The sequence below is a fragment of the Elephas maximus genome, chromosome 2 (genome assembly GCF_024166365.1).
Source record: "Elephas maximus indicus isolate mEleMax1 chromosome 2, mEleMax1 primary haplotype, whole genome shotgun sequence".
Taxonomy (NCBI): Eukaryota; Metazoa; Chordata; class Mammalia; order Proboscidea; family Elephantidae; genus Elephas; species Elephas maximus.
Genome location: NC_064820.1, coordinates 221,717,992 through 221,744,820, shown reverse-complemented (window position 1 = coordinate 221,744,820; position 26,829 = coordinate 221,717,992). Strand labels below are relative to the sequence as shown.

At 36.5% G+C, this 26,829-nt stretch overlaps 1 protein-coding gene across 3 annotated transcripts in view; it reads left to right on the top strand.

Annotated features, from left to right (window-relative positions):
• The window catches only part of BRWD1 (bromodomain and WD repeat domain containing 1), a 134,249-nt gene that overhangs the window by 48,906 nt on the left and 58,514 nt on the right, over positions 1 to 26,829 (top strand). For 2 of the 3 annotated variants that reach the window (XM_049874857.1, XM_049874859.1), the window contains 7 exons: positions 4,999 to 5,127; positions 5,308 to 5,533; positions 11,635 to 11,820; positions 13,878 to 14,061; positions 14,818 to 14,911; positions 19,104 to 19,235; positions 25,097 to 25,191. In XM_049874857.1, the coding sequence (XP_049730814.1) occupies positions 4,999 to 5,127; positions 5,308 to 5,533; positions 11,635 to 11,820; positions 13,878 to 14,061; positions 14,818 to 14,911; positions 19,104 to 19,235; positions 25,097 to 25,191 (1,046 nt within the window). The remainder of the gene's footprint in view (positions 1 to 4,998; positions 5,128 to 5,307; positions 5,534 to 11,634; positions 11,821 to 13,877; positions 14,062 to 14,817; positions 14,912 to 19,103; positions 19,236 to 25,096; positions 25,192 to 26,829) is intronic. The other variant, XM_049874858.1, reaches the window with a different exon arrangement.

The following is a 26,829-nucleotide window of genomic DNA, read 5'->3' as shown; positions in this document are numbered from 1 at the left end:
TATATTGAACAGTTTTTTTACTATTTAAATCTATTGAAATATTTGATAAGTAAAAATATTTTCAAAAATCACTAAAATCACCAAGGAGTCAGGTGTTAGTTGGGTTTTTCCAGGCTTTTTCTTTTTGTACCTGTATATTAGGATCATATTGTATATTTTTAGTATTTCTCTTATAATAACCATGATAAACCCCCCAAAAAAACCCAGTGCCGTCGAGTCGATTCAAAATCAGCAAATTTAACATTGATAAAATAGCATTGTCTAATCCAAGTTCATATTCACGTTTCATCAGTTCTCGCAGTAATGTCTTTATAGCCATATTTTGCCCCTTGGACCAGGATCCAATCCAGGATTATACATGGCATTTAGTGGTTACATCTCTGTAGTTTCCTATAATTTGAAATAGTCCTTCAGCCTTTCTTTTTCTTTCTTGCCCTTTAAAAAACATTTTTTAAGTTAAGTACTTTGTATTTTTATTGTTTGCATAAACAGCATCTTAAAACATGTTACAACTTTTGCTGTCATATAGGTCTTCACCCTTTATTGTTTATTGCTCTTGTAGCCACCTAGGAACTATATTAAACTCTTGTTAATTTTAATAATGGGTCTGAGGAATCTCTTTGGCCTTTGTCTCTGTAGATGTCCTACAGTACTATGCATAAGTAAAATATATTAAAACAGAGCAGTCTATTTGAATTTTACAAATACGTTGTTAAGAAAAAATAGTAAACATAAAGAGAATATGTATAGTATGATGCCACTTATATAAAGTTTTAGAACATGTAAAACAATGCCGGTGGACAATCTGCGGCATCAGGGACATTTAAAAATATGTATACTTTCAAATCCTTATATTTTGTATTTCTTACATTTGATGGGTAGAGGTGATGGTAATAGTCATACTTTCCTCATTCATCGGTTTACTGAAAATGCTTCTCATATACCATAGGTTATAATGTTGGTGCAGATTTTTTCTTGTTATTGTGTTTTAGGTAAAAGTTTACATAGCAAATTAGGTTCCCATGTAACAGTTTTTATACAGACTGTTCTGCGACATGGGTCACAATTTTTGCAATGTGTTAGCATTTTCATTTCCATTCTGTTAATTTTGTTTCCATTTATCTAGCTTCCCTGCCTCTCCTTGCCTTCTCACTTTTGATTTTTGGTTGTCATCACTGTTGTTGCAAAATAATATGTTACAACACTTATCGTAATTGCCTTTTATTCTTGTGTACCTCTGATTGTCTTTACCTTGGATAAGTTGTGCCGACTTCCTCCATGTTGTGTTGTTGCATTTCCCAGTACCAGAAATAACAGGTTTCTGCTGTATAGCAAGTGATTCCACCTTCCCCCATCTCCTGTCCCTGATAACCATCAAAGACCTTTGCTGTCTGTGTATACCTATTCTTGACTTTTTGTAAAAGTGAGACCATTCAGTATTTGTCCTTTTGTGATTGATTTATTTCACTCAGCATAATATCCTCCACATTTATCTATGTTATATTTCATGGACTCATCATTATTCTTTCTCACTGTGTAGCATTCCATTGTATGGATGTACTGCAATTTTTTTACCCATTCATCCATTGATGGACACCTAGGTTGTTTCCATCTTTTTGCTGTTGTGAATAATGCTGCAGTGAACATGAGTGTACATGTCAATTCATGTCACTGCCCTTAAATCTCTAGAATATATACCTATAAGTGGGATTGCTGGATCATAAGGTGTTTTTATTTCTTGCTTTTTGAGGAACTGCCATATTGTTTTTCATAGTGGAGGTACCATTTTATGATCCTTCTAAAACAACAACAACAAAAAAACCCAACCCAGTGCCGTCGAGTTGATTCCGACTCATAGCAACCCTATAGGACAGAGTAGAACTGCCCCATTGAGTTTCCAAGGAGCGCCTGGGGGATTCGAACTGCCGACCCTTTGGTTAGCAGCTGTAGCACTTAACCACTACACCACCAGGGTTTCCAGTGATCCCTTTAGCAGTTGTTAAAGAGTTCTAATCTCCCCCCAACCTCACCAGCACTTGTTGTTTTTTGGTAAGTGCTGTTTTTACAGGGGTGGCCCTTTAAATTTTTTTGATGAGTACAGGCCAGTAATATTACATAATTTCTTTCAGTTTTATCTGATGTTCCTTCATGATTAGATTCTATTACACGTTTTTTTATGGAATAAAACATGCATAGTATTGTCCTCTGTACGTCCTTTTAGGAGGTACATGGTATTTATTTGTCCCAGTATTGGGGATGATAAAATTTTCAATATTTGGTCAAGATGGTGTCTGCCATGTTCGTGGCATAAAATGTAGAAGGGTTTGAATGTAAAGGCTGTTGGTACGTACAAGTGATACATTTTGTGAAATTACTCTTCGTAGTTTATATTGAGTTCCAATTCAGTGTGTAATTTTGGAGACCGCATGTACTAGCAGTCTTTAGATGAGTGGTTTTTAGACCTTTTTTGTTTTGCTTTTAGTGTCTTAACCTTTTTATTTTTAATTTTGTTGTTGAAAATATAAATACTAAAACATACACCAGTTCGACTGTTTCTATATGTACAATTCGATGACATTGATTACATTCTTCGAGTTGTACAACTCTTCTCACTATCCTTTTCTGAGTTGTTCCCCTCCATTAACATAAACTCACTGCTACCTAAGTTTCCTATCATTTGAAGTCGTTGTCACTTTGATCCTGTATAGATATTTAAAAAAAAAATTTTTTTTTGTTGTTGAGACTCTACACAGCAAAATATATGCTAATTCAACCATTTCTACATGTATAGTTCAGTGACATGGATTACATTTTTTGAATTGTGCAACTATTCTCACACCCTTTTTCTGAGTTGTTTCTCATAAACTCACTGCCCCCCTAATGTTCCTACCTAATCTTTTGAGTTGCTGTTGTCGCTTTGATCCCGTAGTGCTCAAGGCAGATATTTTTTCCTAGTTAAGCTAAACTATTGTTTGGGTTCAGGAAGACTCAAGGGGATATTTTTGGTTTTCATTTGAGAGATTTTTTTCAGCACAGTAGTTTCAGATGTTAATTTAGCCTCCATGCTCCAGTTTTTTCCTAGTTAAGCTAAACTATTGTTTGGATTTAAGAAGACTCAAGGGTATATATTTGGGTTACATTTTAGAGATTTTTTAGAGCAATACATTCAGATGTTAATTTAACCTTCGTGCTCCAGAATGCCTGGAGCCCGTGAGAATTTGCGATTTGGTTCCATGTTTTTCCGCTTTTGATCAGGATTCTTCTATAAAATCTTTGATCAAAATGTTCTGTAATGGTAGCTATCCAGTTCTTCTAGCCTCATGGCAAAGGAGGCAGTTGTTCATGGAGGCCATTAGCTACACGTTCTGTATTCTCTTATTCCTGAATCTTGTTCTTCCTCTGTTACTTGTTCTTAGGCCTTTGATTGAAGGCCATCTTAGCCATGTGTTCCATGTTTTAACAGTGAATTAGAGAAAAAATATATATACCTTTTTTTAAATGTTACAAGAGTGTATACAAACTTATATACATCTTATGTTTTCGCAGTGTCCTAAATATCTTAGTAATTATTTTATCTTCAAGTTTGTTAATTGGCACCCATTTGTGTGCAGCATGCCAGTAGTTAAGTGTTAGTGTTCACACTGGTATTTGGGGATGTCGATGAGTTTGTTTTAGCAATTACTGGATGGATAATTCAGTTTTCCAACACTGAACAAACTTGTTTTAAAGTTTAGTTACTGGAAACAACAAATATGCATAGCTTTATGTTGCTGAGCTAACCAGACGAATCACATAACTATAAATTGATAATGCCAGGAGCCCTGGTAGCACAAGGCTAAGCGTTCAGATGCTAACCGGAAGGTTGATGGTTGGAACTCACTAGTGACTGCAGAAGAAAAGACATGGTGATCTGTTCCAATCTAGGGATCCCTATGGGCCAGTTCTTGAAATTGTGGCAGTCTGTAGTACCTGTGTGGATGTAGGTAGGCACTTTTCAAACCGTGCAGCATTGCCAACTTTTGCATGGCAGTCTGTCATCTCAGTAGTTATTTGAAGCAGTCCTCCTAAAACGGTTTCATAGGGTCGCTGTGAGTCGGAATCAACTTGATGGTGCACAACAGCAACAAGCTAATTTACAGTTGAAAAACAACAAAACAGTTAAACACTGATTTAATTAGATTAGCTTAGATCTTAGATGAGAATTAATTAGATTAGATCTAAGATGAGATTAGAGCATTCTTCTTGAAATTGTGGTGGTTTGTAGTACCTCTATGCGTTTACGTATGCACCTCTCAGACATTGCAGCATTGCCAACTTTTGCATGGCAATCCATCATCTCAGTAGTAACTTGAAGTGGAGTCCTCCTAAAACTCTAGAATAGTGTTGATTTTAGTTCATGAATATCAATCTGTGTTAATCTTTAATCACTTACCTAGTAAGTTATTAGTCAATAACATTTATTATACGATGAAACATGTGAGAGCTGGAACTTGCTGGGACTGCCTTGTTTTTCTGGGTCTTGAAAGTTTTCTGCCTTTGACAGAGTGCAATCTTAGCACTTTCCTGTCAACTCGTTTTGGTGGAAAATATTTGCATTTTCCTTCTCTGTCAGGTTTCTGTCTTACACGGGCTCTGGGTTTTGCAGGTTTTACTGTATAAAAAAAGTTTATGAAATTGTTTGCCATTCAGTCATAAAAAGTACAGAAAGACTTTCCTTTTGGATTGATACAACCCTTGATTTGGATCATTTTGGGAATTAATGCTCAGAAGATTTTTTAAGATGTTTTTAGGCTAGCAGCAGCTAAAATGAATTTTATTTTCTGAAAGTATAAAGTGATATATATGCTTAATGCACATTTAAAACAAAAATGAAATTTTTGTTTTTCCAGAAGGGTGTCTTGTTAGGAGGCTGTCCATGTGAAAAAAAAAAAGAAGAAAGCTTAAATAGCAAAAGCATTTGCTTAAAATTGGTTGTAACTTATTTTTCTCTTTTCTTAGATTGAAGGGCAAGGATTTGGAGCTGTGTTTGACTGTAAGTTTTCACAGGACGGACAACATTTTGCTTGTACAGATTCCCATGGGCACCTTATGATATTTGGTTTTGGATGCAACAAACCATATGAAAAGGTCATTTTAAGTACTTTGTCTTAACACATAAAATAAGTAATCTTGGAAATAGTTTTTTTTTACCTACAATGCCTTGATTTTCTTGTTCTTTTAAAATACAATAAATGGCTTAATACGTTATTTTTTTCTTTAACATACATGAACCTCAAAAATGCCAATCTGTATACTTCACTTTTCTAGATTCCTGATCAGATGTTCTTCCATACTGACTATCGACCACTGATTAGAGATTCTAATAATTATGTCTTAGATGAGCAAACTCAACAGGCTCCTCATCTTATGCCTCCACCATTCCTGGTAGATGTAGATGGAAATCCTCATCCAACTAATTATCAGAGATTAGTACCAGGCCGAGAAAATTCCGCAGACGAACATTTGGTTCCACAGCTAGGCTATGTGGCAACGAGTAAGTGTAAAGTAGTTTTTTTTTTTTCCTTAATTTTTTATTTGTCAAGTTTAAATAATAATATAAAGAACTCCCACACTTTGAGGTTCACTAGTCATTACCATTTTGCAGTACATGTTTTATATATACATACTGTTCTGAGCCTTTTGAGACTTAAGTTGTGCACATCATGCCCCTTCATCCTTAATATTTCAGTATGTGTTTTCTCAGAACAAGAGACAGTTATCAAAACCAGGACATTGAATACTCATATAATACTATTACTAATTCTGTTGTCTGTAAGCAAATTTTGTCAGTTATTCTAATAATGCCTTTTATAGCCCTGCCCCATGGAGATTTCAGTTTGAGACCACACATTTAAATTTAGTTGTCATATTTCTTCAATCTCCTTAAATCAGAGGGCAGTTTCTTAGTTTTTCTTTTTCTTTCATGATACTGGTATTTTTGAAGTGTATCGGCCATGAATTTTATAAAATATCCCTGAGTTTGAGTTTGTCCATTTCTTCTCCATTAAGTTCAGGTTATGCATTTTTGACAGAATACAGCATAAATGATGAAGCCTTCCTGGAGCGTCACGTCAGGATGCTTATTATGATTATACTTCACCCAGTTATTGGTAATGCTGTCTTTGAATGCTTGGTTATAGTGGTGTCTGCCAGGTTTCTTCCTTGTAAAGTTACTATTTTTCTCTTTGTAATTAATAAGTAGGGAGATAGTAAGAAGTCCTGGTGGCACAGTGGTTAAGTGCTCGGCTGCTCACCATGTTGGTGATTCAAACCTACCAGCCACTCTGCAGGAGGAAGATCTGGCAGTCTGCTTTAAAGATTAACCACCTTGGAAAACCCTATGGGGCACTTAAACACTGTCCTATAGGGTCATTATGAGTCAGAATCAGCTCTGTGACAGCAGGTATTATATTGTATATGTGGAGATAATATGTTAATACCCTGTTCCCTAGTCGAACTTTTACCCACAAGTTTTAGGATCTGCTGTTGATTTTTGTCTGAGTAGTTGTTACTATGAAGGCTGCAAAATGATTTTTTCTAACTCCCATCATTGCATCTGCATTTATTTGTTGGCCGTTTACTACTCTCTTTTATTTATTTATGTAGTTTTCTAAGTTTTCGTGTGGCTTTAGGGGTTGTTATATAGTGGGTTATAATTCATTACTGTTACTATTTTGATGTGCAGATTATCCTAGATTTGAGTGTGAGAGCATCAAGCTGACTCTTACGTCCCTTCCCCAAGTTTGCATCAATCTTTGAGCACTTCCTTATTCTCTGTCTCTGGTACAATATGTTCCAAGGTCATCTTACGCTTTCCTTGTTCTAGGCAAGCGCACATTTTTTCTTTGTTAACAGCAGTGCAGTGTTTGTACAGATACAAGCAAAGAGGAAAAGTGCTGCTACCTTGTTTGGATGAGAATTGATTTGTTGAAAGTAAATCACCAGTTATATTTAAGGTTAAAGTTTGATGTAACTTCATTATATGTTTAATGTTTCAATTATTTTGTTATTTTTTATGAACTTCATTGAAGTTTAATTTATATGCAACCATATTTGCTAATTTTAAGTGTGTGGTTCAAGTGAGCCTGAATAGATAAAGTTATGCAATTGTGTAACAACTACCAGAGTCAAAGATACAGAACATTTCCAACACCCCAGAAACTTCTGGGCCCAGCTGTAGTCGGTCCTCCTCCCACCCTTTAACCAGTGATCTATTTTATATATTCTATTTTCTGTTTCTTTAATTTTTCATTTTCAGGAAATTTTATAAAATGGAACCGTATAGTCTTGGATGTCTGCCTTCTTTCACTTAGTATGATGCTTTTGAGATTAATCCCTGTTGTTGGATGTACCAGTAGTTTGTTCCTGTTTATTATGTATAATACTCCATTGTATGGATATGTTATGATTTGTTTATCCATTCACAACAGTTCAAGGATTTTGGGCTTATTTTCAGTGTTGGGCTTTTAAAGGAAGTATTCCAACTCTAATAGAATTTGTCTTCCTTAAGTTCAGTTTTTGCATCATTTTAAAGCTCTATTAGGTATATACACATTTCATATTGAATTAATCCTTTTATTGTTATGAAATGTCTCTCTTTATTCCTGGTAATATTTCTTGTTCTGAAAACTATTTGTGTCATGTTAATATATTCATTCTGACTTTTTTTGGTTAGCATAGGCATAGTGTGTCTTTTTTAATCCTTTACTTCTATCTGTGCCTTTATATTTAAAATAGGTTTATTGTAGGCAGCATATTCAATCTGACAAATCTGTCTTTTAGTTGGAATGTGTAGTCTGTTTACACTTAATATTAATTATTAATATGATTGGATTTAAATCTGTCATATTGCAATTTTAAAAAATTCCATATTATCCCTACCGATGTCTTATTAAGCAGTACCTGTTTGTTTTATTTACTCTCTTAATCGTTGCTGTACCTCAGCACCTGTCAGCGTGTGTTTCTCAGACACATGGGGGTATATCTACAACCTTTTAGGGGGTCTGCGAGGTCATAGCTATTCATAATAATTTTGTTATGTTAGTGGCAATCGAGTTGAACCTGACTCACTGGAGACTTCACGTGTGCAGGGTAGAACAGATCCATAGTGTTTTCAAGGCTGTGACCTTTCAGAAGCAGTTTACCAGACCTGTCGTCCAAGGTGCCTCTGGGTAGGTTTGAACTGCCAGCCTTATGGCTAGTAGCCAAGTGCTTAACTGTTTTGCCACCCAGGGACCTTCTTAATAATACCAACATAATATTTGCCACCACCCCCCCCCCCACTGTTTTGAAACAGTGTTGACGTTTGCTGATACTGCGGAAGCAGTGGTGCAGGTAAAAAGTTCTGGCATTAAATTACTAGTAGTGATTGTATCATTCACTGCCTGCACTTGATTACACATCTTTTTAGCATTCTGTGTGTTAAAATTGGAAGTATGCATAAAACAGTTCTGTGCATTACGAGGTCTCTTCTGGGTAAAGGAGCTCTGGTGACGAAGTGGTTAATGTGCTCGGTTTGTAACCAAAAGGTCAGCAGTTTGAATCCACCAGCCGCTCCATGAGAGAAAGATATGGCAGTCTGCTTCAGTAAAGATTCACACCCTTGGAAACCCTATGGGGCAGTTTTACTCTGTCCTGTAGGGTCGCTGTGAGCCAGAATTGACATGGTGGCAGTGGGTTTGGTTTTATTCTGGCTAAAAGGAGCCCTGGGGAACCCCGGTAGTGTGGTGGTTAAGTGCTGCGGCTGCTACCCAAGAGGTCGGCAGTTTGAATCTGCCAGGCGCTCCTTGGAAACTCAGTGGGGCAGTTCTACTCTGTCCTATAGGGTCGGTATGAGTCAGAATCGACTTCATGGCAGTGGGTTTGGTTTTTTGGTTTAAAAGGAGCCCTGGTGGTACAGTGGTTAAGCACTTGGCTGCTCACTGAAAGGTTAGTGGTTTGAACCCATGAGCAACTTCATGGGAGGAAGATGTGGCAGTCTGCTTCTGTAAAGATTACAGCCTTGGAAACCCTATAGGGTAGTTCTGTTCTGTCCTATAGGGTCACTATGAGCCTGAATTGACAGCACTGGGTTTGGTTTGGGTTTATTCCGGCTAATGAGAACATGAACTATTTCTAGCCCACTGAGAGCTCTGGGAATTTTTTTTTGCCTACTGCTCTCTGGTTTTTTTTCCCGTAGTATGATAGAGTTTTACCCTGTGTTTGTCTCTTAGTCATCTAGTGCTTCTGTAACAGAAATACCACAAGTGGATGGCTCCAACAAACAAGTTTATTCTCTCAAATTCTAGTAGGCTATAAGTCCACATTCAGGGTGCCAGCTCCAGGGGAAGACTACCTCTCTCCGTGGACTTTGGGGTAAGGTCTTTGTCTTCAGTCTTCCCCAGTCAAGAAGCTTCTAAGCACAGGGACCCCAGGTCCAACGGATGTGCTATTCTCCTGGCTTTTGTTTTTTGGGGGTATGAGGCCACCATGTCTCTCTGCTTGCTACTCTCTTTTCTATTTCGAAAGAGATTGGCTTAAGGCACAATCTGATCTTGTAGATTGAGTCTTGCATTATTAACGTAACTGCCGCCAGTCCCACCTCATTAACATCGTAGAGGTGTAGGATTCACAGCACATAGGAAAATCACATCAGATGACAAAATGGTGGACAGTCACAGTACTGGGAATCATGGCCAAGCCAAGTTTATACATGTATTTTTGGGGGACACAATTCATAAAAATATAGATCTGTCAGTATTTAGTCAAAGAATTGATTGGACCTCTCTGCATATCTTTGGAGCTTTTTCTCCTCTGTACAACTCATTCCTCTTTGGTATTCAGCTCTGTGTGTCTTAGCCTTTTTCACCTTCCATTCCCCCAAAACTCTGATCTCTTGTCTGTTCAACTCGGTGAGACCCCTAGGCACTGGTTGGGTTCCATGTCTTTGTGTGGCAGTCTGGAAAGTGCTAGTGGGCAGTGAACTGGCACAGTCAAGAGGGCCTGCTTTCCTACCCTCCTTGTTTTTCATCTCAGGGATCGCTGCTTTCCTCCACTGTCTGATAGCCCTTGTTTCATAAGTATTTTTCCAGTATTGTAGTTGTTAATGGTGGAAGAGTAATTCCTGTAGCATTTAAGCCTTCATGGATGGAACTCTCATGGTATTTGCCGAGTTACATTTAAACGTTGGATGCTGTGAAAGAAAAGTGATACAGAAGCAGGTCTTTTGGGTGGGGAGGGGATTAGATGTCTCCATTTTTCCGCTGTCTTCTCTTTAGTTGTATATTGTGTGATCTTTCAACATTAGGAATTTTACGTTATACCCAGTTCTAGTTTAAAATAATTAAAAAAAAAAAAAAAAACTCCTTAGATTAAGCCTCCACTTCTTCCTTTCTCAGTTAATTTTTGTGGTAATCAACATTTCTTTAGTGATTTTAAGAGAAAGTGAATCTAAGTTAATGGCATTTATCTCTTGTTAAAAAAAAAAAGAAAAAGAGAAGTTTTTTTCTTCATTGGTTTCCATACTAAAATGGAGATGATTATCAGTGAGATATAAAGGATTCTAACTCAGGTAGTAAGAAGTATTTTTTCCCCTGAGATGGTATATGAGACTTTAAGAGTTTCTAGATTGGTTTCTGTGTCCTTGCATTCCTTTTGATATATACTGTATTATTTCATTTTGTTGATGTTCTGCTTGTAACTGAATGGGAGAAAGGGTGGGAGTTGGCCTGTGTTACATATATTGGGTTTATGTTCCAAAAAGATTTACCTTATGGTGGGAGGACTTAAGGAGTTATTTTCATGAACATGTTAATGTGTAGATATTTTTCCAGACCCCACAGTCATATAATAGTTTTTATCCTTTAACACTAATTATAAACCTATTAAATAGCTCTGAAAAGGCGTTATTAGAATAATAAGCAAACACATTTTGTGTTTAAAATCTGATTCTTTTGGTTGAAGTAAGAATTCTCTATACTGGCTAAAATAAAAGCATATCTGAGGGATAGACTAAGTTAAGCCTAGAGGGAGAGACATGTGTAGCTATCTCTGTCAGCTGTGCATGCTCTGTCAAGACTCTTGGGGCAGAAGGAGTGCTAGAGTTGTAGTTTGTTCAAGGCTTAAGAGGTCTTTCTCGCACTCTTTTTTTAAATAGAGAAGAAATTAAGTATCACTGCTTTTCTTTACATCAAAATCACACGTCCTTCTGTCCTAGTCAGAGACTCTGGGAAGTAAGATTTTAGTGAAATATATCTTATATAAATGAGTGATATAAGTGTAAAATGGCATAATAAAGCTCTCCCAGAAATGTGTTTTCATGTACTAACTTGCAGGGGTTTCAGATGTAGTTAGTACACATGGGGTCTCCACGAGTCAGAATCGACTTGACAGCAGCTAACACAACAGTGGTACTCTAAAAGGGAGGGTTTTGTTTGCTTTGAATCTTTGCTCAGACTTCTTATTTACAAGGCATAGGATATCTTTAATTGATTATTTTTTTAAAAACAAGAATTCTGACAATTGGTCATGTAAATTTAATTATAAATGCAGTCTGTTGAAAGTTTGTTTTGTTTTCTGTTCGCGTATATTATGAATATACATTCATTGAATCTGTAGGTGACGGAGAAGTAATTGAGCAAGTCATAAGCCTACAAACCAATGATAATGGTGAACGAAGCCCAGAATCCAACATTCTTGATGGGATGATAAGACAGTTACAGCAGCAGCAAGATCAAAGAATGGGACCAGATCAGGACCCTCCTCCAAGTGGACTTGCAAATGGGGAAGAAACACCCAGAAGAGGTAACACATATATGAGAAATATTTTGCCTTAATATGGCCAGGTTAAAATTGGAGAGTAAATGAACTTATTGTCAGTTATATGCAATGGGAAGAAGTTAAGTAAGCAATATGTAATTTTTACAACAAATTATTTTTAGTACTAACCTGGAGGTAGGCATATTAGGCATGAAGAAGGTATACTAAGAAACGGGCAGTTGATTTTCAAGTACTATGAAAGGTTACTGAAACCTTATTTTACTAAAATTGGAATGTTTACAAAAACTTATTATATAAATATATGTAATTTTATTTATTCATTCTCTCGATGGACATTTGAGTAGTTTTTAGATTTTGTCAGTCACAGAAATGCTGTTAAACAGGCTTGGGTGTGCTTCAGAGTTTTTCTTGAATATAAATCTAGGAGTGGAATTGGTGGGTATAGGTATTTATGCTTTCACCTTTTATAAGATAATTGTATATAACTGTTGTTTACAGTGGAGGTACAGTTTATATTCCCACCAGCAATATATCAAAGGTGGTGGTGATTTCCTCCTCCAAAGCTTAGTAGTGTTAGATTTCTTGATTTTTGCTATTCAAATGGGCATCAAATGGTAATCTTGATTTGAAATTTTTTTTTGTCACTAATGAGGTTGAATATCTGTCTTTTGGCTATATATTTTTTTTGTTGTTGTTATTAAGTTGTTTTTACTGTGTTCGTCAAATTTTTTAAAATTATCCGAAGGTCTTTGGGGAGTCTAATCCTATACGGTGGCTATGAGTCAGAATCGACTTGACGGCAGCGGGTTAATCCTATATGGTTGTCTGTATATATTGTACCTGTCAGTAGGCACAAGATATAAATGTATTTTTCTGTACCTTTTTTTTTTTCCTTTTACAATGTATCCTAGAAATTACTTTACATCAATTCAGAGTTCTTCCTCAGGGTTTTTACAGCTTCGTAGCACTTCATTGCGTGCATGATCAGTCTTTGTAATTAGTTTGTTAATGGACGTTTAATTTATCTCATACTTGGTGTCACAAACAATGCTGTAACAGATAGCCTTGTGCATGTGTTTTCTTAAAATTGTTGGAGAATAACAATATGACTTAGGCAGTTAAATTTAGATATACAATTCTCAATTCAAAAAACTTTTTAAGATCAGTGTATCTTAATATAAATACTTGGACTAATGGGGCATTTGATGCCATTTCTTGTAGGGAAAGTGTAGTGTGTTCCATAATGCAAATTATTCACATATTGATTGGTAAATAGAAGAATAATGTAAATAGAAGAATGCAGAAATTGCATTCACGCTTATGTGGATTTTTTTCCAAGGCAAGGAGAGCTGGAATAGCTGGAGTAGAATTTTAGGGCTTCCAGCAGAAAGGATATCGTCCTCTTTAAGGCAGTGGGCACTTTGCTGGGCCTTCCTCCCCAGAGGCTCAGCGCTGGCCTCTGTGGCCTCCAGCCAGTAGAAGATTGCGCTGCCTCCTGTGTCTACCTGTAGGGCAGCCCCAAAGGCTCAGAGTGCCGCTGTTGCCTGAGTTGCCACGTCACTGACCTGCTCTGCTCTCACGCATTTGCTGCCAGCAGATTTCTACATGAGATTTTGTTTTTGTGAATTTTTGCTGTCTACCTGGCAGCTGCCTGCCATTGTGGCTCAGATTATCCCTTCAGGTAGCAATTAATGTTCTTGTTAGATTTCTGGTTATTAAGTCACCTTGGTTTTGAGGAACTGATCTTCAATGCTTCTTTTTCCATGAGATTTATTTTTAATATGTACTTTTGAAGAAGGTGAGGTTTATAGCAATATAAATACAGCATTATAATAGAAAACACCTGTAGATTTTAAAATCTCAAAGTCTAGTAAATACTGAAATTGAGGCTAACAGCTAGTGTTTGTTTAGTAGTCTACATTTTGCCCTGTTGATCTCAGTCTTTTTTTTTTAAGAGTTCTTTTCAGTTGATCCTTTTTTCTTTTATTTTTGGCATGTAAGAGGAATGTATGCATGCTACACATTAAAGGAATACTAGCTTGAAATTTGTTTGGAATTACTTTTTGGTAATTTTTTTCTAGGTTTTAGAAGGCTAAGCTTAGACATCCAATCCCCTCCGAATATTGGTCTGCGTCGCAGTGGGCAAGTTGAAGGTGTTCGTCAAATGCATCAGAATGCCCCACGTAGTCAGATGGCTACAGAACGTGACCTGCAAGCTTGGAGACGAAGAGTGGTTGTTCCAGAGGTACCACTAGGCATATTTAGGTTTGTTTTAGGATATCTGTTCCTGTTGTTTCTGTCTGCAAACATATATACATACGGTTTATTCCATTAGTTGTATAAATAATGATATAAATATATTTTAGTAATGGGTGAAAAACTATCTTAATTGCGGTAGGAAAATATCCCAGTTATTTTCTTACTTTTTACTGTTGTAAATTTTTTCATAGCCAATCTCTTTTTATCTATATCAACACCTACTTTTCTCTCTTCGGTATTATTTTGAAAGAAATCCCAGATATAATATCATTTTGTCCATAAGTATTTCAGAAAGCTAAGTAATTGTTTAAAAATACAACCACAATACCATTATCATACCTTAAAAAAAAAATCTTCAATAAAGGCAAGTATCTAGTGTTTAAATTTCCACTTGTCTCAAATGACATGTTTTCAGCTTTTTGCAAGACTATTTCGTACTCCAAAAACCAAATCCATTGCCGTCGGGTCGATTCCGACTCACGGTGACCCTACAGGACAGGGTAGTACTGTCCCATGGAGCTTCCAAGGAGCGCCTGGTGGATTCAAACTCTTGGCCATTTAGTTAGCAGATGTAGCTCTTAACCGCTACACCACCAGGGTTTCCCAAGGTGGTATAATTCTGTCGGGAGGCACATAATATCTAGTTTCTCTTTTCATACTATTCACTAAGAATTATAAAATAGTGGTATTTAAACTCTGTCAAGTCTTTTATATTTGTTATCTTGGATCCTTCTTAAAAAGGAAATTTTCCCAAATTTTTAGGAAATTAGAAGACTTCAGAATAGAGAAAGGTGAAGAGGAAAAAAATCTTTATATAATAGGAAGAAAAAGGAAGACTCTCCAACTTTCACAAAAGGTAACCTAAAATTCTGTTTTCCTAGGAATAGCAAGTTAGAAAATAAATTGAAATTTAATGTCCTAAGGAAATAAGCATTAAGCATTATATATAAATCCTGTGTTTGGTTATAACTTCTGTACAATCTCAAAAGCTTTCTTTTTGATCTGTGAAAATATTAGTAGCTTTCACGTAAGTGTAGAACATTTCATACTTAAAGTGGTCTGTTTGGGATTTAAAATAGTAGACTTAAGCTTATACAGTTATTGGGAAGGAGTAGTTCGAAAAGTTGGGGAAAGTTGTCTGAGCCTAATGGTGTTAAGGGATTTTTGAAAATCACTGTCTGATGACCACTCTGGTCAAGAACTAGAACATTTCTGCCATATCAGAAGCACTTTGTGTCCATTCCATATCGCTGCTGTCGTCTTTCTCCCACAGATAACCAGTGTCTTAAGTTCTAAAACCATCGACTTGCTTTTCCTATTTTTGAATTTATCCAAATCATGCATTTCATTGAGTGCAGTGTCGCACCCCTCCAAGTGCTGAAATTGGTTCTTTGGGGGAGAAGAAAAACCATGGATGATAGCAATGCTTTGTGGCCCTCCTAAGTGCCACCCTATTTGTCTGTAACCCTTTGTCATTGCGTCAGTTCTGACTCATAGCAACCCTGTAGGACAAAGTGGAACTGCCCCATAGAATTTCCAAGGCCAAAATCTTCACGGAAGCAGATTGCCACATTTTTGTCCTGTGGTGAGGGTGGTGGGTTCAAATCAGTGACCTTTCGGTTAGCTGCTGAGCACTTAACCGCTGTGTTACCAATTTGTATTTAATTTCTCTATTTGGCTTTTTTTGAGCATCACAAGAGCAGCATTATGTTGAGTTCATGAAAGGTACACAAAATGTAAGCAAGGTCAGTGCTGCAAAACTGGCAAATAGATGGTTGTGATTGGAGGAATTTCTCTCAATTCATTGTTGGATCTCAAAGTCATATTGTGAGAGGTGGCCTGTCTGTGCCTGTTGTCTGCCATTGAGAGCTTGGTTGTTTGAGCTTGATCCTCAGTGCTTTTGTATGTGACATGGGCTTTGGGAATTAAATACATTTAATATTTAGTTCTACTATTCAGCCCATCATTAAGTATGTAAAGTGCTGAAAAGAAAACATTTTTGACTGAGTGAAAATCTAGCGGCTATATTTCTCATATCAAACACAATTTAGAAATAATTTTTAAGAAATTTATCTTTTCAGTTGTTTTACTTATGCTGGAAAAATGAAAGTTATGAAAGACTTTTTAAAAACCTGAATACATTACTATGTATGCATTTAAGCCAGTTTGCGTTTTATGTATTCATGTAGGTAAATAAGTTATGTTAAATGTTATTCAATAGTTGTAAAGGTAAGTATGATATCTATAAAATATTTAACTTTTAACTTAAACTTCAGCCATTCTTAACTGTGTATTTAGAAAAAGACGTAAGTTTTGTACTTATCTTTTCATGTTTTTGCCGTCGAGTGTATATGGGAATGCTATAGGGTAGCGTAGAACTGCCTCATAGGGTTTTCAAGGGGCGGCTGGTGGATTTGAACTGCTGACCTTTTGGTTAGCAGCCAAGCTCTTAACCGCAGTGCCACCAGGCCTCTGTTAAAAGTACATAAACACATATACGGTATATTTACAGTATTAAAATTTCATTTGGGGGACAATTAGGAAAAAGTCTAAAAAGTCTCTTATAGGGTGGCAATAATGAAAAAAAGGTTGAGAAACCCTAATCTAATCTAAATGGAACCATATATATTATTTTGTGTCTGGCTTTTGATATTTAACTTTGTGAGATTTATCTGTATGTTCTTGTGAGTGATTGTAGTTTGTTGTTGCACAGTATTCCCTTGATAAATACACTGCTGTTTAATCAGTTATTCTTGAAGGATACTTTGGTTATTTTCATTTTTTGACTATTAGAAATAAGTTTTTTTCAACATTTTTATACATATTTCTTGGTATTTTTGTGTATATTTCTTTGAGTATATGCCTTGGCGTGAACTTGTATCATACAGTATGTATATATTCGACTTCAGTAGCTAATGCCACACAGGTTTCAAAATGATTGCACTCCCACCTGTAGGGAAGTATGTGTTAAAATCTCTCATTATGTCTGTAGATTTTTCTCTTCCTACTTTATAAACTTTTGCTTTATGTGGTTTGAAAAAAAAAATGTTAATTAGTGCATACAAATTTAGAATTTTCTTTTTTCTTACTGCATTGAACCTTTCATCATTATGAATTGTCACCCTAGTGTTTTTTTAAAAAAATTCTTTTATGTTAATAATGCTGTGTCAGCTTTCTCATAGCTAGTGTTGTACAGTGTGTTTTCATTCTTTGCTTTCTGTCTCTCTTTCCTCTGAGGGTCCAATTACATGTTTCTGCTTTTGGCTCTTTTGGATTTTCTCCTGAAAATTCAGTTCATTGTTTCTCTATAGCTGTGTGTCATTCGCTATTAAACCTATTGAGTTCTTTACTTTTTTTTTTCAGTTGCTGAATTTCCATTTGGTTATTTTTTATAGTTTAATATTCTGCTGAAGTTCTCATTGTTTAAGTTCTTTGAAGATCAGCTGTAGTTATTTTGAAAGTTTGTGTCTGGCATTTTCATTATTATCTTGATCCCTGTGGCTCTGTTTCCACTGTCTGTTGGTTTTTCTCATTTTTTATAATCACATTTTCTTTGTTAATACCTGGTTTCTTGTTAGAATGTACTAGGCATGATTTGAAGCCTAAGATGGTGTGTCTTCCTCAGAGATTGACATTTGTTTCTGGCAGTCTGCTACGACCACTGTCAAAAGCTTTAATCCAAACAAGGATGGGCTTTATTTAGTTTTAGTCCCTTGGAACTACTATTCTATCTGTAGTTCACCTGTAGTCCTAGGCTGCTCTGAATTGTAACTTCCGTTAGCCGAACTTGTCCGTCAGATTTTATTTATTAGCTTAAACCTCTCAGCTTCCTCTTTCGGAGTGAAATCCTTGCTGTTATTGTTAGTTGCTGTTGAGTTGATTTTGCCTCATGGCAACCCTGTGTGTGCAGAGTAGAACTGTTCCATAGGGTTTTCAAGGTTTTGACCTTTATAAAGCGGATAAACAGGCAGCAGGCGTGTCTTCCAAGGGACCTCTGGGTGGTTCAAACTGCCCAGCTAGTGGCTGTGTGTGCCACCCGGGGACCCCTGATGGAGTCCTAGGGCTAAATTTTATTGTTTATCTTCTTTCTTCTGTTTTGGTCATGTAATGCTTTATAGCCTTGTTAGCTACCTGAGCCTTCAACTTGATTTTTTAAAAATAAATAATATTTTGCCAGATCGTCTTGTTCTTCTTAGTGGTAGCTTTGCTTTACCTGTTTTTACTCATTAGTAGTCATGGAACACATTAATACGAATTTTGCTTTAACAAAAATCAGTTGTGACAGATTAAGGAAAACAAAATTTGTTTTAAGATCATCCAGTGATACAATAATGTTGAAATTATAAAAAACATAAATACTGATCAAACAGGTGGTGCTCAGGAGAAAATTGATCTGTGCATCAGCTTAAGGAGTATGTGCTTTCATTGGGTAAATATTACATATAACTTCGATGTTTAGGAAACGGTGTCCCTCTCCCCCTTTTTAAAATCAACGTAGCCTTTTCTTTGGTCGATTTTAAAAGGGTATTTACATTAACTGTTTTGATAATTATATTTAAAATATTTGAACTGTGCTAACAATAATAAATCATCCTAAACTTAATTTAAAACCTGAAAATTATTAGGGTTAATATTCGGTAATTATTTCACATATTTCTCTATACCTGTGTATATGAATAGTGATACATTCTTTAAGGTAGGTTACTGCATCATAACTAAGTAGATGTTTTTCAGCTCTATAATTTACGTTTTTACAGTGACTTTTTGATTGTTATCTTTCCTCATTCATGGTAAACCAATTAAACTTAGAACATAATTGGGAAAATGGTTATCTGTGTGACATTTCTCATGCTTTCTGAGTACCTTAAAAGAAAAAAATATAGCATGTTTGATTTACTCGCATATGGCAAACATATTCGTTCAGGGATATTTTCTTGAGGCATTTATTTTGCTTAAAATCCTTTTGGCAAGTTGATAGAATACCCATTTTGTTGAATTTTGGACTTATTTGGATGTTGATTTTAATCTGCCTATTTCTTATGTTTCAGTCTGATTTGGTGGGTTTGACGTCACAGTCTAGGCAAAGAACATGTAGGCGTAAATACCCAAATTATGGGAGAAGGAATGTTGGACGGCATGAGTCCTCTTCTGGAAATGAATCTTCAAGCTCTGTAAGGCGTGTAAGTGGTATAACGTTGAAACATATAACAATCTTAAAGGACTTTGTCTTAATTCTTTGCTTTGAATCTACCTTGAAATTATGTGAAAATATATTACTCTGTAGAGATAAAAATGATAGTTCAAATTGTGAATATTTTAAACAAATTTTAATAGGTATATTGAGATAATTTATTCAACACAGAAGTCAGTAATTGAAGTGTATAATTTAGTGGTTTTTAGCATAGAGTTGTTCGTTTGTTACCACTATCTAATTTCAGAACGTTTTCATCACCCTCAAAAGAAACCCCATACCTATTAGTAGTCATTCGCCACCATGCCCTCTATCCAGCCTTGGCAACCATTGCTCTGTCTCTATAGATTTGCTTATTCTGGACATTTAATATAAATGGAATCAGACAATATGTGGATTTTTTGTGTCTGGCTTGTTTCACTGAGCATGTTTTCAAGGCTCATCCATGTTTTGTAGCATGTATCAGTTCTTTTTTGTTAAATATTGTATTTCATTTTATTACTGTATTCATTGCATTTAATTTTGTTTAATCCATTCATCAGTTGGTAGATACTTGGGTTGTTTCCACTTTTGGGCTGTTATGAATAGTGATGGTGTGAACATGTGTATAAGTGTAAAAGTTTTTGTGTGGACGTGTTTTTCTCTCTCTAGGGTATATTCCTGGAAACCCTGGTGGCATAGTGGTTAAGTGCTACAGCTGCTAACCAAAAGGTCGGCAGTTCAAATACGCCAGGCGCTCCTTGAAAACTCTCTGGGGCAGTTCTACCCTGCCCTATAGGGTCGCTATGAGTTGGAATCGACCGGAAGGCAATGGGTAATGGGTGAGGGTATATTCCTAGGAGTGGAATTGCTGGGTCTTACGGTAACCCTATATTTAACCATTAAGTAACTGGTTTCCACAGCGGCTGCACTGTTTTCCATTTCTACCAACAGTATATGCAGGTTCTAATTTCTGCACATCATCCCTAAAACTTGTTGCTGTCTGTCTTTTTTATTATAGCCATTCATGTGTGTATGAAGTGGTATCGAATTGAGGTTTTGATTTGGGTTTCTCTAATGAATAACGATATTGAGCATCTTTTTACATGCGTATTAACTATTTCTGTATCTTTGGAGAAATGTTTATTCAAATTTGTTGCCCATTTTTTAATTGAGTTATTTGTCTTTTTAAGTTGTAAGAGTTCTTTATGTACTTTGGATAAAATTTCTTTGTTGAATATATGATTTGCAAATATTTTTTTCCCATTTTGTGGATTTTGTTTTCTTGATGTCCTTTGAAGCACAAAATTTTAAGTTTTGATGAAGTATAATTTATCAATTTCTCCTCAGTTTCTTGTGCTTTTGGTGTCAGGTTTTAAAAGGTGTTGCCTCACCCCCTTGTTTGACTTGCAATAGTCATGTTTAAGTTATTGGTTTTTATTTTGATTTTTGTGTGAAACCAGTATTTTTTGGAAAAGAACATTTAGAATTTAACATTAGAATGTCAGTATTCTCTAATTCATTAACATGTTGAAGTATGAAATGTTCCATATGGATGAGTGGTTCACTTGATTCCTTAATAAAGCATTTCGATCGGTAGTGTTTAAGCCTGAGCTTTGAACTTAAATCCAATTCTTCCATTTTGGCAGGTTGCTTAGCCCCTCAGTGTCTATGCCTCTGTGTGAAAAGTTAATAATAGCATGTCCTTTAGGAATGTTGTGAGCGTGAGTTTAATTAATAATGTAAAGTGTCTAGAGCAGTGCTTGGTACACGATGTTAGCTGCTGTTCTCATCAAAATTTATGTTGATTTAAACTATTTCGTATGATGAGACTTTTTACATTTTTTTCTTAACTATAGTATATTGAATATATTTTAACCCTTAATGATTTTAGGTAATTATGATAAATTAGCCCCTTAGAATAGCATGATGAAGTAAGTGTATGTTACCCACTTTTTCTCTAGTTCCGTCTGTTAGTTGGTAAGTTAAATTAGGAGATGATAATGCTGGTAACCTATTACCTTAAAGCTCAGTGCCACCTGTAGACTTTGCTGAATGTCTAAGCTGACCTGGTAGGAGTTAAGTAGGTGGATAGACAGCTGTATAGTCACAGTGTATTACAAACTCTTGTCACTCAGAAGATTATCGTATCTTACAAATTCCAGCTGCTCGCAACAATTCTGGGTGCCCAAGTCTTGGATTATTCTTCGTTAATGCCATTGTGTACTTCTCAAATCATACAGGATATTTTCAGTAGGGAGTCTTCATGCTGGGATTTGAAATCAAGCTGTGAAAACAGATTCACCTTGTAATGACTCAGCTTGTCGTCTCTCCCCCCCGGCCCCCCGGTCAATATAATTCTACAACAAAAACTGTGCGTCATTTTTGTATATCTCTAAGCTCTGATCAACCTGGACTGTTTGAAGAAGAACTGGGGCATCAGGATTGAAGAAAGACTCATTAAAAGCCTGTGATGTGCAGATGACAGAACCTTGCTTGTTAAAAGTGAAGAGGACTTGAAGTACTTACTGATCAAGATCAAAGATTACAGCCTTCAGTATGGATTACATCTCAATGTGAAGAACAAAAATCCTCACAACTGGACCAGTAAGCAACATCATGGTAAACAGAGAAAAGATTGACGTCAGGGATTTAATTTGATTTGGATCCGCAATCAACATCCGTGGAAGCAACAGTCAAGAGATCAAACAACACATTGCATTGAGCACATCTGCTGCAAACCAAACCAAAAACCAAACCCAGTGTCGTGGAGTCGATTCCGACTCATAGCGACCCTATAGGACAGAGTAGAACTGCCCCATAGAGTTTCCAAGGAGCACCTGGCGGATTCACACTGCCGACCGTTTGGGTTTCCTCTGCTGCAAAAGATCTCTTTAAAGTGTTAAAAAGCAAAGATGTCGCTTTAAGGACTAATGTGTGCCTGACCCAGGCTGTGATGTTTTCATTCGCCTCATATGCATGTGAAAGCTGGACAATGAATAAGGAAGACCGACCAAAGAAGAATCAGTGCCTTTGAGTTATGGTATTGGCGAAGAATGTTGCATATAACATTGACTGCCAAAAGAACGAACAAATCTGCCTTGGAAGAGGTACAGCCAGAATGCTCCTTAGAAGCAAGGATGATGAGACTACGTCTTATATACTTTGGACATGATATCAAGAGGGTCCAGTTCCTGGAGAAGGACATCATTCTTGGTGAAGTAGAGGGTCAGCGAAAAAGAGGAGGACCCCCAATGAGATGGATTGACACAGTGGTTGCAACAGTGAGCTGAAGCACAACTATAGTCATGAGGATGGTGCAGGACTGGGCAGTTTTTCGTTCTATCGTATGTAGAGTCATTACAGGTCGGAACCGACTTGATGGCACCTAACAACAACAGCAGCAGTCAACTTGGGCACAAGTTTTAGGCCTGCTTCCTTTCCACATTATGGCTGACTACTAACTCCCAAGTTAACCTTTGAAAAGATTCTTTTTCTCCCTTTCTGGATTTACCGTCATCTATAATTCTCTCATTTGTATATTTTCTTTTTAAGGCACATTTTCATTTTGAAGCTTTTATAACCTGTGAGGAAATGATTGATCCACTCATGATTTGCCTACTTATCAGTATAATAGGAAAAACACTAAGCTTAGAGTAGAAACCTGGTCTTGAATCTAGATGCTGTAACCCACTGTCTCTGACTTTTAAGACCTCTGAGCCGTGGTGTCGTTGTCTCTGAAAAAGGGACAATAAATTTTCCTCACAGGGTCATTGAGAAAATTTATTAAGAATTTATGTGAAACTTACTTGTGAAATGTTTTATTGATATATGTAATGTACACCACCATGGTTTGTAAACGTTTTCACTTTATTTGATTTTAATGTATCTGATTTTCATAGCAGACTCTTGGTAGCCTACTGTATTGCATTCCCTTTTATAGATGACCAAAATGAAACTCAGGTTAAATGGCTTATCTAGAGGCTCACACTTAGGAGATGCTGGAGACCGAATCACAACTTCAAAGCCCAGTATTGTCTAGTATTATGTTACTTTGTCTAAAGGTCTGTTTTGTCTCTCTGTGGCATGGCTACATAGGATTTTTCTTTTTGATATCTCTCGTAATTTTTTTTCCCCTGACGTCTTTTTTTTTTTAATTTTTATTGTACTTTAAGTGAAAGTTCACAGATCAAGTCAGTCTCATACAAAAATTTATGTACACCTTGCTATATATTCCTAGTTTCTCTCCCTCTGATGAAACAGCACACTCCTTCCTTCCACTCTGTGTTTTCATGTCCATTTGGCCAGCTTCTGATCCCCTCTGCCTTCTCATCTCCCCTCCAGACAGGAGATGCCCACAAGTCTCATGTGTCTACTTGATCCAAGAAGCTCACTCCTCACCAGTATCGTTTTCTTTCCCATAGTCCAGTCCAATCCCTGTCTGAAGAGTTGTCTTGGGAATGGTTCCTGTCTTGGACTAACAGAAGGTCAGGGGACCATGACCTCCAGGGTCCTTCTAGTCTCAGTCAGACCAATAAGTCTGATCTTTTTACAAGAATTTGAGGTCTGCATCCCACTTCCCCTGACATCTTTATGCTGGCCTTTTTTTTTTTTTTTCCCCTGCTTGTATACTTTTTCTAAAGGTTCTATAGCTTCCAATGTATGAATTAAGGAATTGGATAATTAAGTAATTAGCAAAGAGTTACAGACTCTGGTTTTGCGAGATCAGTATTCCCTAGCAAATAAAGTTCATGTATTAAAAAAAAGAATTATTTTTGTTATTGTTGTTGAGAATATATACAACAGAACATGCACCAATTCAACAGTTTCTATATGTACAATTTAGTGACATTGAGCACGGTCTTCTAGTTGTGCAATCATTCTAACCTTCCTTTTCTGAGTTTTTCTTCCCCAGTAACATAAACTCTCTGCCCCCTAAGTTTCCTGTCTAATGTTTTGAGTTGTTGTCAATTTGATCCCATGTGCATACATCTTAAGATACCGCAGTGCTCAAGGCAGATATTCTTACTAGTTAACCTCAAGTATTGTTTGGGTTTAAGACTTCAGGGACTGTTTTTGGTTTAAGGTTTAGATTATTTGAGGGCAATAGTTTTGGGGGTTGACCCAGTCTCCATGGCTCCAGAAATTCTGGAGTCCATGCGAATTTGAAATTTTGTTCTGTATTTTTGTCTTTTATATCTGGAGTCTCCTATAAATCTTTGTGGTGATTGCTTTTTAGATACAGTACCATAAAGCATGATCCATGAAAGGTAAGTTGAACTTCATTAAAATGAAAGACTTCTGGTATGTGAAGGAATGTTAAGAGGATAAAAAGATAGTCCGTGAACTGAGAGAAAATACTGTGTAGCACATGTTTGATGAAGAACTTGTGTCTAAAATATACAAAGAACAACTCACCAACAAGAAAACAACCCAATTAAAAAATGGGCATAAGAACTGAACAGACACCTCAACAAAGAAAAGATGCGTAGATGGCAAATAAGCATATGACAGGGTGCTCAAAATCATGTCATTAGAGAATGGCAAATTAAAACAGCAATAAGATGCCACTGTACACCTCTTAGGAAAATGAAATCCAAAACACAGAAAATAACCTATCTTACCACTTTCTTTTGCTGACAGCGATAATATTAAGTCTCACAAATATTCTCTGTTGCTTTTGACCTTTGTAAGGAAAAGGAGGTAGTAAAGGAAGTTTCCTTTTTAAGTTTATCTAATTATGTTTTATTACCTGATTATCATACATGTTAGATGATTTAGTCTAATGATTGTGATGACAATATTAGGCTTTTCTTAGCTTACCTTATTTAACCTAAGGGATAGGATGATTTTTTTCCCCTCACAAATTAGGAGACTTCCTGTGATCAAAGTGACGGTTCTTATTCTTCTGAAGAAGAAGAATGGAGAAGTGATAGAAAAAGTGAAAGTGACAGCGAAAGTTCAAGGTATATGTTTTTAATTGCTTTGGTTTTTCAAGCATTTTAGCCATAGCCTTGGATGGAACCATGCATGAATGGCATTTAATATGGAGGAATGTGCAACTGTGGAACAAATTAATATTGAAGCTGTTTCAGTAGAAAGTATGGTGGAGATTTTTAGCTGACTGTAAGCATTTGAGCCAGCAGTGTAAAACGTATACTAGAAATAACAGTTTACTCTTGAGATTATGTTTTAAAAAGAGTAATATGGAGCCCTGGTGGCGCAGTGTTTAAAGAGCTCGGCTGCTAACCAAAAGGTCCCTGGTTCATATCCACCAGTTGCTCCTTGGAAACCCTGTGGAGCAGTTCTACTCTGTCTTATAGGGTCACTATGAGTCGGAATTGACTCGACAGCAATGGGTTTATCCACAGTATATGTGGTAACACCATCAACTTATTTCTTGAGACCCAAATATCATGGGATCAGGATGCCAGTATTCCTCATTTTGGTAAGTGTCACTTTCATCTATGACTCAAGCTGGAGACCTGGGTGTTATTATTCTCCTTCTCTGTACACAACCTGTCCACCACTAATTCAAGAAAGTTCTTCCTAATTATCCTTCATATTGTCTTATTTCTTTCTCCCTTAACTACTTTCCTGGTCCAAACATCACTAATTCTAGAAAATTCTTCCTAAATATCCCTCATATTGTCATATTTCTGTCTCCCTTAACTACTTTCCTGGTCCAAACCACCATATTATACTCCCTGCTCTCTTTCTTGTGTTTTTTCCTTTCACACATAATTAGGTGCTGGAGTGTTTTTTAGAACACAAGCTTGTACCTTCTCTTTTAATTCAAATTTTCTTAAAGTTTGTTATATAACCTGCTTCTGTTTTAATTTTTTAAGAAGCTATTTTTCATATAAATAGCTTCTTTCAAAAAATTTTGCAAGCGTGTCTGTGTGTTTTAGTGGTGAGAGGTGTGTGGTGGAAGCTGGGCCAAGGATGGTCTCCGTTAATAGAGACCTTTATCGTACTTTTCTGGGTTTGATAAAGCTATAACTAGGCCAGGGCTTAGTTTACTAATTTCTTGTTTGACTCAGATTTTGCTGTAGGTTGTGGCTGAGGCCAGCCCCTTTCTTGGTTTTTCAGTCCATCATATGAAAGAGAATCCCTTCTATTGGGAAAAAGCTTTGCTCCCTTACAGCTTTCTATTTGATGTGGCTCTGCTTCCCTTGGGCTTTTCAGTGTATTCACTGATGAATTGTGATTCCAGTTCCTATTTCAGGTCTGTACTTCAGCCCCCTTTAAAATATGGGCTACTCCTAGGGCTCTGCATGACCTGGACTCTGTCCACAGCTCTAGACTTCGTTTTCTGAAAGGGGAGTTGTTGGTTGGCTCTAGATTTTGTCCCCATCAGGTGGCATCTGCTTTATACTTTAAAAAAAAAAAGAGAGAAAATTCCTCAGGCTTACGTCCAACATCAGTGAAGGTTTTTCCTTTTTTTTTTTTTTTTTAAATGATCTTTGCTCATTTCATTGTCTGTTGGTAGTGAGGGCAGGATACTTCCCAGGATCTTCCTTTCCCTTTTCATGCCCCTTCTCCCTCGCCTTAAGGTTTTATGATTAACTTGCTTGCTTAGATTCTTGTTCTGTACAATTGAA